The sequence below is a fragment of the Phalaenopsis equestris genome, unplaced genomic scaffold, assembly GCF_001263595.1.
Source record: "Phalaenopsis equestris unplaced genomic scaffold, ASM126359v1 Scaffold000540, whole genome shotgun sequence".
Taxonomy (NCBI): domain Eukaryota; kingdom Viridiplantae; phylum Streptophyta; class Magnoliopsida; order Asparagales; family Orchidaceae; genus Phalaenopsis; species Phalaenopsis equestris.
The window spans coordinates 824,634-840,065 of record NW_018164980.1 but is presented as its reverse complement, the minus strand read 5'-3'; the positions used below and the strand labels follow the sequence as shown (position 1 = coordinate 840,065).

Here is a 15,432-nt window from a genome sequence, read left to right as displayed (position 1 = left end):
AATGGAGTGTACTTTCTCAAAGCAAAATGCAAAAAAATAATTCTTGAAAGGAGAGTTTGATGGAAAATTGGCTATTTTTAATTATGTCAAATTTGACTAAACATCATATTCTAGTGTTCATGTGTACCAATATTTATCCAAGTACATATCATTAAGTAGGATTATAATCTAATTATTAGACCTAAAAAATGTGGTTCAAAATTGTATTTGTTAACTGAGATTATTTGGTCATATGAAATTTGATCAAGCATATCAAACAACCTATATATAGCTCAAGGGAAACTTTTCATCAAATATTTTTGAACTAAAGAAGTCAATTTGACCAAGAGCCATCTTAATCAAGTTGAATGAAGATGCCCTAAAAAATGATTAAAATGGGCTATTTAGTTACATATATTAAAAATCTGAATTTTTTTATTTGTTTGAAATAGCAAAAATCTAAAATGTTGAATTATTACACACATTTTTAATTTTCTTAGACAAATACATGGCATGGTAATGCTTGTTTGATATTGGATGCCAAGAGGATTGGCCATAATGCTGCTGAGATTGGGTGGTTGTGAGTGGAAGAGGAGTGAACCGTGGGGATTGAGGAGGGGGTATGTAAATCAATCAATGTACCACCCAATTTCTATGTATTGATATATTAATCACCTAAACTTTAATTTCTACATACATTCCTATATGTTCAAATATAGGTTTGTATTGTAAAAATTAAAGTTTAAGTTATTAATATGCTTATACATAGAAATTGAGTGGTTGGTATGTAAATCTCCTTAATATTAAATAAACTTAAAAATATATTAAAATCCAAAATTTTAAATATAAATTATTAAAAATAATTCGAATTATATTAAATCAAATAAATTCTTATTATTTCATATTAATTGCTGTTTTCTTACTATTATATTAGGTGCCTAAACAAAAATCATTTATAGTTTCAATGTGGAGCAGATTTGAACATATAAACATACATATAATTATTATTTAATCATGCTTAAGTCAAAATTAAATGCGCCTTAACACCTTTTTTACGCTACTAGATTAAAAAATTGCTTGTATGTGAGATGCGCCGCCATTGCATTAGAAAATATAATATTAAATACAGAGAGCCTCCCAGGCAATAATTACATGATTAAAAAAGGGGATCGAAGAATTTCGGGATATTTTGAACCCGACGTGAATCGAACACGCAACCTTCTGATCTGGAGTCAGACGCGCTACCATTGCGCCACGGATCCGCTGTTAACTCTTTGTTTTAAATATATTTTAATATTATGTATAATTAACGGAATTTCTGATTTAAAAGTTCAAATTTTCCAAGCATAAATAAGGTGGCATGCATGTTAAAAATTAAAGTTTAGGTGTTAGATATGTAAATACAATTTGAATGACATATATATATACATATAAATCTTACATAAGAGAAAGGTTCTCATTTTTTTCAATGAAGATGAGCTTCAGCGTCATCAACTCTTAAATTGAGATTTTGCTTTCTATATTCATTGACTCTTTGGTGTTTAGATAAGTACATTCATATAAAATATGTAGTGTGTATGTAAATGCCTCTACAAATTAATAAAACTAATTATTTCAAATTTCCAAAAGTTAATAATCATTTTGTATCTCTTGTAAAATAACTTATTTTCTTATAAAAAGTATTACGAGCTACCCGAATTCCTCTAATTATATTACTACTACTATCAAGGATTTGAAGGATGTTCAAAGAGAGTTGCATCTCAAACTTGAACAAAAACTTCTTTATGATGATCTTCTCTCAAAAAACTATTTGATATTCAAAACTCATGCACATATCTTATTTATGATATAGGCTCGACCCTATGGACTCCATCAAATACATGATAAAATAAAAAGAAATAACCAACCTGCATAAGAGGTTAGCATGGATTATATTATGCAACACATATGAGTCATGACTTGCGGGAGGGGAGCCTAACATCACATGCAAAATATGTTAGGTTTTAAATCATTACTTGCTTCTCCCTTTTTATTTGTGTTTAGGCATAGATCCCATCACATAAAACAACTCCTAATATACTAATATATAAGTTCACACCAAGTAAACACACAAAAGACAACACACAAAAAAGATGTTTGGCTAGGGCAAACAAATCAACATAAAATAATAGTTAGGATATCAAAAAGACTACCTAAGCACCCTAATCTTAGCCTAGCACATTATATACCAAGTAGTTTCCTAGTCACAACATCTAAGTGTGTGCAAAAGTGTTGGGGTAAAGGCTCCCGTATGACTTTAGCAGGGTCTTCAATTGCGACCCCCTTCTATGGATCCAAAGGGTCTAATGTATTTCACCCAAGACGATTTTAAATGAGTTTGTCTCACATATGGCCTAGTTTTGTTAATTGCATAGTATTAAAATAATGATGAATAATAGACAGAGAAAACATAATTTTTTATTATTTTTAAAATTTGGATCATTAAATGTGGGCCCGTAATATGTGAGGCGGCATACGTTAGATTCCTTGGAACTTTAGAACAGTCATTATTGTATTGGTCCCAATGTAATAACCTACATTGCTTGTCGAGATTTACTCGACAAACAATGCTTGATAAAGCATCACGATCAACACAGGGTCACTCACCTAAATGGTCTAAGTTGCTACCAAGATCGACAGACAAAGTGCATGCAAGCAACAAAAGTCCACACAGTGATCACTCGAGCGAGGTACGAGCAATCATGATAGGCGTCGAAAGGTGACTTCAACATCAAGCAGAATGCAAATGACAGACTCAATTACATGCGTGTTGTGCGCTCAATGGGTTCATTGACTCTAAAGCGTGACCCAAATTGAGCATACAACAACTGCTCATGACTTTCAAGTGTGATGCCATAAAAGGTTAGGCGACACGTCCTCCGTTTAGGAAATTCACACACCAACGGGCTAGCATAGCTAGCTACCGCAAGCTAAAGATATGCAAATATCAAGTCACACACATATGATGGCAAATGTCTGTAGTGATACCACAAGTGCTAGTGCTCATTGAGCAACCAAGTGTAAGCAAATGATAAAGGCAAAATTTGATTTTTTTTTTTTCCATCATGCAATAGTATTTAACACATTACAAATCAAAAATATATATTTTTGTGCACACAAAAATGGATGCAAGCAAATAGCAACGTCATGAAAGTAATGCAAACACTCGTGCAACAAATGCAATTTGCAAGCGGATTTGGCCACTTGACCCATTGGATCGACCAGGTCTCACAGCCAAAAGGTATCGGTCGACCTAGGGCGGTCGCCGGACTGAAGTGATCAGTTGATCAGGTTGAGTCGGACGATCGAATAGAAGTGATTGGTCGATCGGACCGGATGGGCCTATTGAGGCGAAGTGATCCGTCTATCTGCTATCGAGCCGAAGTGATCGGTCCAATGGGCCAAGGCGGTCGATCGGAACCAAAGTGATCGGTCGATTGGGCCAGGGCGACCGATCAAGGTGAAGTGATCAATCGATCAGGTCGGGGCGTACAATCAAACCAAAGTGTTCGATTGAACGGGTCTGGGTGGCCAATTAAACCAAAGTGATATTTGAAATGCTACATGTAAAGCATCATGCAAGTACATGCAAGAGAATGCAATACTTACGTGTTTGATAGCAAGCTAGACTCATCCTAGCATTCTCTCATAGGATTCTTAGGCTTCGATTTATGGATATGTAGCAAGTTTACCTCTGATTTTGGCAAATCAGGTGGGGGATTTTCTTCTGATTTTTTTTTTTGAAGGAAAATCTTCCATGACTTGTGGAGGGAAATGGCCTTCATTCTACAACCCCCAAATGCCCCAACCTCTCCATGGAAGGTTGGAATCACTCAAAACCATGTAAATTTTGGATTTCGACTGTAGATTTGGTGTGCTGAGAGTTTGGAACTCCAATGGGATCTTAAGGGTAGTCAACGCAAAAAGCCTCCTAACCTAGTGGCTTGCTCTAACACAAAAGCCCTAATGGTTTACTAGAAAAGGAATGACATTTAGATTTAAAGAAAATCTCACTCTCGTGATAGTTGAAGACGTGTTCTCTGGACTTGATCCGAGCTCCCACAAGCTCCTACCACGCTCTGGTGATGATAGCCTCGCCGCTTCTCCAAAGGATGGAGAAACTCTCCCTTTTCAAAGGAGATGAAGTTTCTTTTCCTCAAGAAGCTTCTTCCAAAGACTTCAAAAGAACCCTCAGAAATTAGGAAGAGGATAGGAAGAAATAAGGTGGAGAAGTTTGAAGGAGAGGAGGTTTTTCTCTTCTTTTTCCCATAGCTCTCCTTTTGGTAATTTTGCCATTTTAGATGTTGGCTAATTTATTATTTTATGTTTTAAGTGGCTGCCTACTAATAAATAAAGCTTGTTGAATTAGAGTAGTTGCAAAATAAGATTTACTTCCGGGACTGGTATGATTGCTCATTTGACAAATTCTTCAGCTCACCGTGAAGGCCATGGAGATATGCCTTCCTCTAGAGCTTTCACCTCTATTTTAAACCAATCGACCGTTGCGTTCTGGAATTCAAACATCAGAGCAACGGTCGGCAATGGCCTCCACAGCGAAGCTCTCCTTCTTTACCGGCGCATGAGGCTTGCCGGCATCCACCCCGATCATCTAACCTTCCCTTTCCTCCTCAAATCCTGCGCCAAGCTTTCAAACGTAAATCTACCCCAAATGATCCATACCCATATTCTCAAATCCCCCTTCTCCTCCGATGTCTTCGTTGCCACTTCATTGGTCGATTTGTACGCTAAAAACCGGCTTCTGGATCATGCAGAGCAATTGTTCGATGAAATGTCCTACAGAGACGTTGCCGCTTGGAATGCTATCTTCGTTGGTTTGGCTGGAGATATGTATGCGCATGGAAGAGCCTTTCTTCTTTTTCAGAAAATGAAATTGGAAGAAATAAAGCCTGATTCGATAACCATCACGAGCTTGGCTCAATCTTGTGCTAATAAATCAGATGCAGTAGGCCTTCTGAAAGCTGTTCACTGCTTCGGAATCAGAATAGGATTTGGATATAATGTTTCTGTTTCCAACACTTTGATAGCATGCTACGCCAAGTGTGAAGATTTGGACTCAGCTGAATCAGTGTTCAGAGAGATTCCCCAAAGTACAAAGTCGGTTGTGTCATGGAACTCCATGATTGCGGGCTTTGGATATCTTGGCAGATCTGATGAAGTTGCTGCTCACTTCAAATCGATGTGCCGGGATGGGACGAGGCCAGATTTGAGCACAATTCTCAGCTTGCTCTCGGCTTTCGGCCATTCTGAAGACTCGGTTCCAGGGAAGAGCTTGTTCATTCTCTAGCCATCAAAGCAGGGTTTGATTCGGACATCAGTGTTTCAAATACTCTGATTTCACTTTACTATAAATCTGGTGATATCAGCTCTGCTAGATACTGTTTTGACAGCATGAGTCAGAGAAATTGTGTATCTTGGACTGCAATCATCAGTGGATATTCAAGAGCAGGTGATATCAATGAGGCCATCAATTTGTTTCATGAAATGGAGAACAGTGGGGAGAGAGCTGATGCCGTAGCAGTGGTTGCCATATTGTCAGCTTGTAGCCTGACTGGTTTTGTTGAATTTGGTAGATCAATGGAAAGATATGTGATGTCGAACAACAGGCTTCTGGAGAATGTCATGGTCTGTAATGGACTGATTGATATGTATGCTAAATGTGGAAGCATTTCAGATGCACGCAGAGTTTTTGAGCGCATGAGGGTGCGCAATGTGGTTTCTTGGACAACCTTAATCGCCGGTTGTGCCATGAATGGTGATTTTGAAGAAGCTTTGAGTCTTTTTTCTCAGATGATTGAACAGAAGTTTGAGCCAAATCACGTGACTTTCCTTTCAGTTCTTCAAGCTTGCACTCATGGAGGATTGCTTGAAAGAGGGAGGGAGTTATTTCATATGATGACAAAGGTTTATTGTGTGGAACCAAGATTAGAACACTATGCTTGCATGGCAGATTTACTTGGGAGGAGAGGGGAGTTAAAGGAGGCATTAGAATTCATCAGGACAATGCCCATTGAGCCAGATTGTGGTGTATGGGGTGCTCTTCTTGGTTCTTGCATGGTTCACCAGGAGACTGAAATTGGCGAGTACGTCGCAAGCCGTCTATTTGAATTAGATCCGAATGCTACCGTGCCTTATGTTGCAATGGCCAATATGCATGCTTCGAAAGAGAGGTGGGAGGGCGTGGCGAAGGTGAGGGTGATGATGAGAAGGAAGGGGTTGAAGAAATCAGCTGGTCAGAGTATTGTGCAGGTGAATGGGAAGGCTCATTCATTTTTTGTGGATGACAGAGTTCACCCTGACGGTTCTATCATATATGAGGTTTTAGATTGCCTGAGTTTTCACTTGAAAGTAGAACAACAAATGGAGGATTTACTTTCAATGCTGTAGGGTTATTGTGCCTTGGGAGAATAAAGTAGATGACATAGCTCAGAATCAAATCTCTAACTCACAATAACGGCCCATTCAACTCAGCGGAAGAAAGCATGAATCACCCAGTTGTCAAGGTGTCATTCATGCAAAAATTGAAATTTATGTGTTAGATACGTAAATATATAGGAATTGAGTGGTATATATGTAAATGTTCCTATTTTTAATATAATTGTTTCTTTAACAACAATGAGTTTATGATATACACATGATTTAAATATTTATTTATTTTTGCATCCTTGGCCATCATAAGGTTCTATTTCTTTACTATATTAGTTTTTGATGACCCACTCCTTGCTTATATAATATAAGTACTAAAAAATATTTCTATATATTAAATTTATAAATTATGAGGTGTGAAGAAAAAGCATATATTTTATATTTTCATTAATAAATGTGTAGTGTGTTATTCTTATGCCATGTTCTTATTTGTGCGTCATAACTTACAATATATGTCAATAAAAAATGAAAATATGTCAATACATATATTTTTTAAAATATAATATTAAAAAATAAATTGAAAAAGCATCTATTAAAAATAAAATTGTTGAAATAAGCAAATGATTCAAAGGGTATGACTAGAAGGCCATACCTACCAAAAAAATCAAATAACATTGGAGTAAAATATTCGGATAAAATGTTAAATTTAAGATAAAACAGATAGAAATTCAAAACAACTCATGAAGAACAGGTTAAGCCCCTCATAAACACTAGGTATAATAGAAAAAGGACATTGGACAATTAACTGTTAGATTAAAGCAAACATCATTCATCAATAACAAAAAGTAAAATTAATCACATTCTACTCAGTGTAGAAATTCAGACAAATCAATCAAATGGATCAGTCTTTTTAGACTGACATTGGAAAACCAGCTTTCAAGCCAAGAGAAAAAAATAAATGGCAAATTAATTCCAAAAAACATGTACAGGAATATCAAATTGTTATGGAACTCAGTTCTTGGAATATGGTCTGAATGTCAGGCCTCTCCTTTACAGGAAGAATACATCTTAGTGACACAGCAAGCAGTTCATCCATTACATTTGGAGCTTCATCTAAGCCCACAATATCTCTATCAAAACAATCTGATCCACGTCCTTCTCTGGCGCACATTTGGACCCAATCAACAAGGTCCACGGAACCAGACTGACCGGAGATTATATCGCCAGCACATTTTCTTGTCAGCAATTCCATCAATATTACCCCAAAAGAATAAACATCAGCTTTGAATGATGGCAAGGGTTTGCTTGTGGCCAATTCAGGAGCTCGATAACCAAGCGCTCCGAGATTTAAAATCTGCTCGGCAATGCTGTTATGGGTTAGTAGACGGTGAAGACCGTAGTCTGTAAGTCTTGCCGTTAGATCCGGACTGGTCAAGAGTATGTTTGTTGGTTTCAGGTTACCATGGGGTAATCTTCTATCATTATGAAGATGATACAAGGAGCGAGCTACATCAATGGCTACTTTTAGTCTGTGTCTAACTGATAACCTGGAGTATCTGCTCCTTGTAGAATCTGATTAAAGAAAAAAATTCCCAACAAAGCAGATGCCTGGGTGAGATTTTTTTATGTTGAAGTATTGATGAAAATGAGTAGTCATGAAATTTGTTGTTTGTGCTGAAATACTGAAGAAAATTTTAAAATTCCACTAAAATTTTAGCATTTATTTGCTTTGATTGCCTAGAGAAATTTCTCACTTGCCAAAACCCTATAAATAAAACCAAAGAGAAAGAACCGCCTCACTTGAGATATTAGTTATTATTGATGAGCATTAAGGAAAAAATCCAGACAAATAATGAACAAAAACAGTTAACAAAATGAAACACAAAGAAGAGACACATGCACAAACTTGTATAATTTTCTTTGGAACAGTATAAATAGCACTTACCATACAGATAGAGAGCCAAATTATCCCCAATAATATAGTCTGAAACAATTAATCTTTCTTGGTCACTGGAACCCCAATAATAGCCCCTCCATGAGATAACATTTGGATGTCTGATGGTTCCAACTCTTCTTGCTTCTCTAGCAAACTCCTTTTTATGTTTGACTAGACCGGCTCGCAACCATTTGACAGTCAAAATATGTCCGCCATCCAAGGTTGCTTTATATGATGTTCCATGACTGCTTTTCCCAAGAACTTCAGCAGGAGCTCTTGATAATTCTTCAGCCGTGAATGTTCGAGAAAGATCCAAAAAAAATAGCTCTCCTAAAAACCTATCAGGCGAATATACTTCCAACAACACCGGCTGCTCAGATATATGGGAATCAGCAAAATGAGGTGAGGAAGACAAAGGAGAACCGGGTGAAGACTTGCATTCCATCATTGAAAGACCAGATGATGGTTCCGCAGCAGAATTCCTGGAATCCAAATAGCCGTAGCCGTATTCCATTGACTCCGTTAATAAATCCTTCCGCACAGATGTTGATCGAGAAGTAGAAGTTAGTAAATGGTCGTTTGAAAAACTGATTGAAGTTGGTGATGGATCATCTTTTGAACCTTTGAACCTGTTGGGATGCCCAAATATACCCTTGACATCCATTCCAGTAACTTGTCCTCTAAGCCCGCTCTTCAGACAAAATTCTTGGGATCTTGTCCTTCGGAATGCGATGAACAAGAAGAATATCAGTAGCACAGCTCCAATTGAACCAACAATAAGCGCAATTTCAATGCCAGCCTTTGAGTGCTTATGCTGACTCATGTTTTCATTAACAGCACCGTTATTATTCCCAAAAGAAATGTGGTTGGGAAAAACTAGCAAAGAATTTCCAGGAAAAAATGATGACATTGGAAACTTCAACAAACTTTGAGGAATTTCACCCGAAAGGTCATTATAGGAAACATTAAATAGCTTAAGATCTGGCTGAAGCATATTTGGAATCCTTCCTTTAAAATGATTGAAAGAGAGGTCGAGAACTTCCAATCCACCGAGTTTGCTTATTTCAACAGGCAGTTCCCCAGATAAAGTATTTTTTCCAAGACGTAAAACTTGAAGGCTTGGCATACTACTGATTTCAGGAGGTACTGAACCAGATAATGAGTTGTTAGATAAATCAAGGCTTTGTAAATGATTATAAGGTATAGTCAATGATTCAGTCGGGTGCGAAGTTTGAAACTGAATTGAACCGTTAAAGTGGTTTCCTGATAGATTCAAACATGTCAGAGTTAATGAGGTGAAGAGACTTGGAAGCACAGATCCTGTAAGTTTGTTTAGACTAAGATCAACTATAGATAGCTTAGGGTGGCTTCCTAATGCAGAAGGTAGAGAGCCTGCCAAATCATTTGAGCTCAACTTGATAACCTCCAATGTATAACCCCAATTTTGCATTGCCGTTAGATCTCCTGAGAGCATGTTCTTACTCAAATCCACTGATATACAGTTAGCAAGGTTAGAGGGTAATTGGCCTGATATTAAATTTGAAGAAAGGTCTAGGAATTTCAAAGTTGAAGAACTAACAGTTTCGCTGCTTCCTGCATGAATAATACTAGGTAAGAGAAAAGTTCACGAATCAGGGAACTGAAGTAATGAATTAAAAGATGGCTAATACGATAATCAGTATTGAGAATAAAAGGATGAGTAATGACAAAAAATAAAATGTCTCACAAAAGCTTTAAGACACTGAATACATATTAGTTTAGGTCCTAATTGATTTTGTTAACAGAATCAAAGGGCATCAGAAAAAGAAAATTTTGTAATAATAATATCATAATTTCCTACAATATCATGCAAAATAAAACTAATGGTTTAGTTCCCAGTTGACCTTGTTAAAAAATCGAAGAGTATCAGGTCATGAAGAATTTGAAATTATAAACTCATTTTTTTCTTCAATATCAAGCAAAACGATCATTTTCTTCCATAATTAAATCGTGCAAATTTATTATAATTTGAGTAGCTATCAGCATATGACTAGCATGAGTCTCAATACCGTTTAATATTAGAAGAAGAAAGATGGATATCATTACCTCCTGAAATACAACATAAATTATTTATAGTTTCATGTAAAAAAGCTGCTTACAGCACTACCATCCTAAACTACCATTAATATCATTCGCACTAAAGAAAGAAATATTTCAATAGGGAACAAAATAATCCAAAAAAATGTTGCTTTCATAACTAAAGCTTAAAATGAAATAAATGCAAAAGTAATAAAAGGAATTGATTGTCTGCATGTTCAATGTTAAATAGAGCTGGGTTTGGTCTCAGAATTTTTAGTTACAAAATTTTGTTGGTTTTAATTAGATGAAATGCAGTTTCCTGACTGCTCAAGAGACATGATGATTCACAAACATGCAATTAACAATATTAAAGTGGGCTAATGAGTACACAAAAACACTCCAATTGAATCGTAATTGTCAACAAAAAAATGGCTCCAACACTCTAACCAATGGGGGGACAAGTCACAAGGAAGTTGCACCAAAGAATTTATCAAGAGAATAATCATGTTGATGCTATATTTCATGTTGACAACACAAGCCACCAATATTTACTGTCATGATTGTAAGATATTGATGTCTTTAAATTGGCTATGTTTTATCATTAGCCAACCTTGTTTTCATTGCCTTGCCACTTCAATGTCAACTTTATTGTAACCCGTTACCATGATTTCTGTAGTTATCAATTCACATGTTTGCAGTGATTATTTCTCAAATTTGCTATCACTCCAAATTTCCAATCACCATAGGATCCGGCAAGAGAAAGCAACAAAGAAAATAGTCAATGGATATGTGTAGCCAATAAGTAAGTTGATAGCCAACACGGAGGCTAGAAGAGTTGGTATTGCTTGACCTGACAGCTAAGATGCACCGATACAATCATACAAATGTAGGGACATTTACACAAGAAATACCTATTTTTTAAATTATAAGATGTGGCACTTCTTTGACATGGCATTATAATATATATATTAAATAATATATACAAATCACATAAATATGAAAAAATAATGACATTTAAGAATGAAAAGTAAAAATAGTTATCATATTATTCATAAATTAAGATAATAGGGAAAAAGTAAAATAATTACTAAAAAAATATGAAGTATATAAAAAAAATAGTAAGTAATCCAAATTTAATTAAAAGAAACTATGATCATCAGTATTTTATTAGAATATTGTATACAAAAAATAAAAATAAGCTATTTGGTACAACATAAATTATTAAAATTTAATATTTTATTATACGCTATGATACTATTTTTTAAATTTAAACTTAAATATTAAGAACACGCGATAGGCGTGTCTGACAAGTGTTGGACACAAGCAGCATGTGTCTGAGTCTGAAGCATGTCAGACATTGCACTACTGTTTATAATGAAGTGTCGGTATATCAATAGCCTCACAACTATAAGAAAGAAGTCTCAATATGTTTCCCTTTTTTTTATTTGCTTGTGATTTGGGGCCAACTGATAGGATATAAAGAAAGAAAACACTTCTAACTTCATGCTATAAAAGTTTCAAACCATTAGCAAAGTGCAATGAAGTGTGAATTATAAAGTAAATGACAAAAAAAATCACTATATAGGAAAGGAAAAGAAGGTTTAATTCACTTTTTTTTTTTTGTTTGTTTGTTTGTGTGTGTGCTTATTTTTTTTTAAGTCACTAACTAATAGTATGACACCAACAATTTTAAGTGTATAATTATCTAATTTCACTTTTCATTAATTTTATTATATTTTATATTTCTCAATATATAGGAATTGGAATGGCTTAGGCAACATATTGCAATGCCACAATTATGTCAATCAACAGTGGCAGCTTCAAAGAGGCAAGTCCCTCTCGAGTGACAGGGCAATCTATCAACTTACCATGCACCTTGATGTATGGGTCCAACCCAATGAGCGGGTCTTCTAAATTTTGATGATTTGAATGGACCAATTTTTGAGGTTATGATAGGGGATTGAAGCATCATTTATGTTCTCCTCTAGTATATTCTAGAAGTCCCAAGTTTAAGTCACAACATGAATTGAGTACTTCACAAGCCAATGTGTTCTATCTATATATATATATAGCAACATTCAAAAATAAACAAAAGATAACGCCACCTCCTCGATTCCACTAAATCACCTTAGATAAAGAATTATTCACAAGGTCAATCGTAGGAACTGATAAAAATTCAAAACTATTTTCATGTAGATTATATCAACGACTAAGTTATTTAAAAAGTGCAAAGTACAGTCCTTCAAAAGGAAAGAGCATAGGTTGTAATGGACAAGAGCAGAGGATGACATAATAGTGAAGCCAAAGTACTGCCGTTTCCAATCCTCCACCTAAACGAGCTCGAGAATAATTCTTATCTAAACGAGCACTTTTAAAACAAGCAAGCAGTACAGGATGATGTGAAAATGCACGTTATTTAATGTGCTATATGTCCTTGCATGGTCTTTTTTTTTGAATTTCCATGCGTACCAAATATATCAATCTTCAAAATGAATCATGACATCATTCATCATGGTACACCATTAAAAAATTCTACCGTTCTTCCATTGCATACTGCCAAAAGAATAGTTGTCAAAAGGAGGGAAATTTTATATAAACGCCTCATACCAAAAAACAGACATCAATGACTCCATTTTATTGTCAAATTCCATCATCATCTTGTTGAAAAGACGGTTTCAAGCTCTGCCTCTTAAGATATTTCTTCTAAAAAATATATCTTAACCTAATCATTCCACTTCCTCACCATTTTCATGTATCTATTTTTGCCAGGACTCAACTAATATCTCCTCATATAAATAACTGCAAGGTCAACACTTGAAGGACCTCGCGTTCTCTCAAGCCTGAATGACTTACCTCTCAGCCATTCAGAAGCTCCCGGCACTCTAAGGGTCTGTTTGGGGCAACTGAAGTTTATCAATAATCTGCTAATAAGCAACCGATTCAGATAAGTGTTGATCAGCAGCTGATCCGGATAAAGTGGTTAGTTTTTTTGTGTGCGTTTAGAAAACAACTGATTTACAATTGTTTCTGGATAAATGGTCATTCTGCTCCTGTGCAAAATAAACTGGTTGGTTGTTTGGTTTGTGCGTTTCAAAAACAGCCTCCACAACATCCTCCAACCAAAGCAAATATAGCAACGGAGCAACCCTAAACGGCCATTCGAAAAGGAGAATCGTGCAAAGCCTCATTCACCAATTTAACTCAAAATTATCCAAAAAAACATAAAATATCCCAAAGGAATCCACAAAAAATATAGAAAACATCACATTATAGATAACCCATTGCAACAGAAAAATTTCGTAACAGAGCAGAGAGAGAACCCATTGCAACCAAAAAAATCCAGCAAAAAAATATAGAAAACATCGCATTATAGATGTTCCAACCAGAAGTGAGCCAACTCACTAACAAGCAATCCAACGGGAGGCAAGGGAGAGAGGCAAGGGACGTTACCTATTGCAAGAGCGATCGATCAACTTATGACAAGAACGATCGAGCGAGAAACGAGGGAGAGAGGAGAGGGATGATACCAGAAGGGTTGAGCGACCGATCAACCTAGAATAAGAGCGATTGAACGAGAGAGGAGACGGACAGAAGGGCACGGGAAGAAATAATTCGTTTGACGTGGATTCAAGATGCGGGCTGCAGAATCGCTCTTGCGGTCGCGTCTATTAAAGAAATTGGAACAGTGTTTTCCAATAAGCGCCCTGAAAGCACGAAACAAACGGCACGGCGGGGTTTTCAAAACACCGCCCGCGCCTATAAGCTGCCCTAAACGGGCCCTCAGTGTCTCCAGAACCACGCCTCCAGAGTTGTCATTCGAAGGAAGGAGTAAAGCTTAGGGCACATTAGGCTAGTAGAAAATTTTATATATCCGGTTGTAGATCTTGTGTAAAAAACAAAAATAACCCTGTAAGCAATTATAAATAGACAGATACTTGTAATGAGCGGGATATATGAAACAAACACTTAGCTTATTCAGGCCTCCTCTCATTCTCATTCTCATCTCTTCTCTCTTCTCTCTTTCTTTGTTCCTGATTTTCTCTAAATGGTATTAGAGCTATCAGCTTAACAGAAAATAGATTATGGATTCCTCTTTCTCGGCAGCAATCCACAATCTCTCTCAACAAAATAAAGGAGATAAATATATCTGCATTCTTCAAATTCTTGATCTCTCACACCAAGATAGTGACAAATTCACTATTAACGAATGAAAATTATCTTGTATGGAAGGTACAGATTCTAAAACTTCTTACAACTAACAGATTTGATTCTTTTTTAGATAAATCAATTATAACTCTATCATGATTCACTCAAGATGAATGGAACATCAATAGAAAATCCAGATCACATATAAAAATTAGTAAGATCGAAATCTTGTTGCATCCATCTTCTCAACCATATCTCCATCAATACTACCCTACACACTTCATTTAAATAACACAACAGATATTTGGAATATCTTAGAAAGAAGATTCCAATATGCAAATAGATCATAAGTCGTTCAACTCAAGAATGAAATTCACAAAATGTCCATGGGTACAAAAACCATAACACAATACTTAACAACCATCAAGAATCTGGCAGACAACATAGCTGCAGTAGTTCCCAAAATGTACAATGAAGACATTATTCTTTATACCTTGAATGGATTGCCACCCAGCTATCAAGGATTCAAGACAGCAATCAGAACACAACTTAATCCCATCAGCCTGAAAGACTTCTACTCTTTGCTACATAGTGAGGAGTGCAATCTTGTAAATGAAGCAAGCAAGCTATCTCAACTCACAACATTACTAACATACAAAAACAGGGGGGGAAGCAAATACTAAAAAAAACTTCAACGAGAACTACATAAACCAAAGAAATCAAAATCCAAACACTATCATCAAGCAGAAAATCAATGTAATATGTGTCGGCACAAAAAAGAAAGAAAGAGATTGTTTGGGGGGTCGTCCGTAAGAAGCTGTCGGCAGCCGGAATCGAAATCCCGTCGCCCGCTTCGAAAGGACTTTTTAATTTACGTGTATATATATATA

General features: G+C 36.0%; 2 protein-coding genes and 1 non-coding gene across 3 annotated transcripts in view; 1 reads left to right on the top strand and 2 right to left on the bottom strand.

Moving 5' to 3' along the window:
- Window positions 1-1,169: 1,169 nt before the first annotated feature.
- On the bottom strand, window positions 1,170-1,241 carry TRNAW-CCA. The gene has a single exon. It is a non-coding gene; the product is annotated as a tRNA-Trp (tRNA).
- Window positions 1,242-4,333: 3,092 nt separating this feature from the next.
- Window positions 4,334-6,598, top strand: LOC110028955 (pentatricopeptide repeat-containing protein At4g19191, mitochondrial-like). The gene is given in 2 exon segments (XM_020731037.1): window positions 4,334-5,305; window positions 5,308-6,598. Coding segments are annotated over 2 exon segments (1,998 nt in total). The 5' UTR covers window positions 4,334-4,423; the 3' UTR covers window positions 6,424-6,598.
- A 698-nt stretch (window positions 6,599-7,296) lies between these two features.
- The window catches only part of LOC110028945 (probable inactive receptor kinase At5g10020), a 25,445-nt gene continuing 17,309 nt past the window's right edge, over window positions 7,297-15,432 (bottom strand). The window contains exons 2-3 of the mRNA XM_020731022.1: window positions 8,348-9,931; window positions 7,297-7,974 (exon numbers count right to left, since the gene is read on the bottom strand). Coding sequence (XP_020586681.1) covers window positions 7,397-7,974; window positions 8,348-9,931 — 2,162 coding nt within the window. The 3' untranslated portion in view covers window positions 7,297-7,396. The remainder of the gene's footprint in view (window positions 7,975-8,347; window positions 9,932-15,432) is intronic.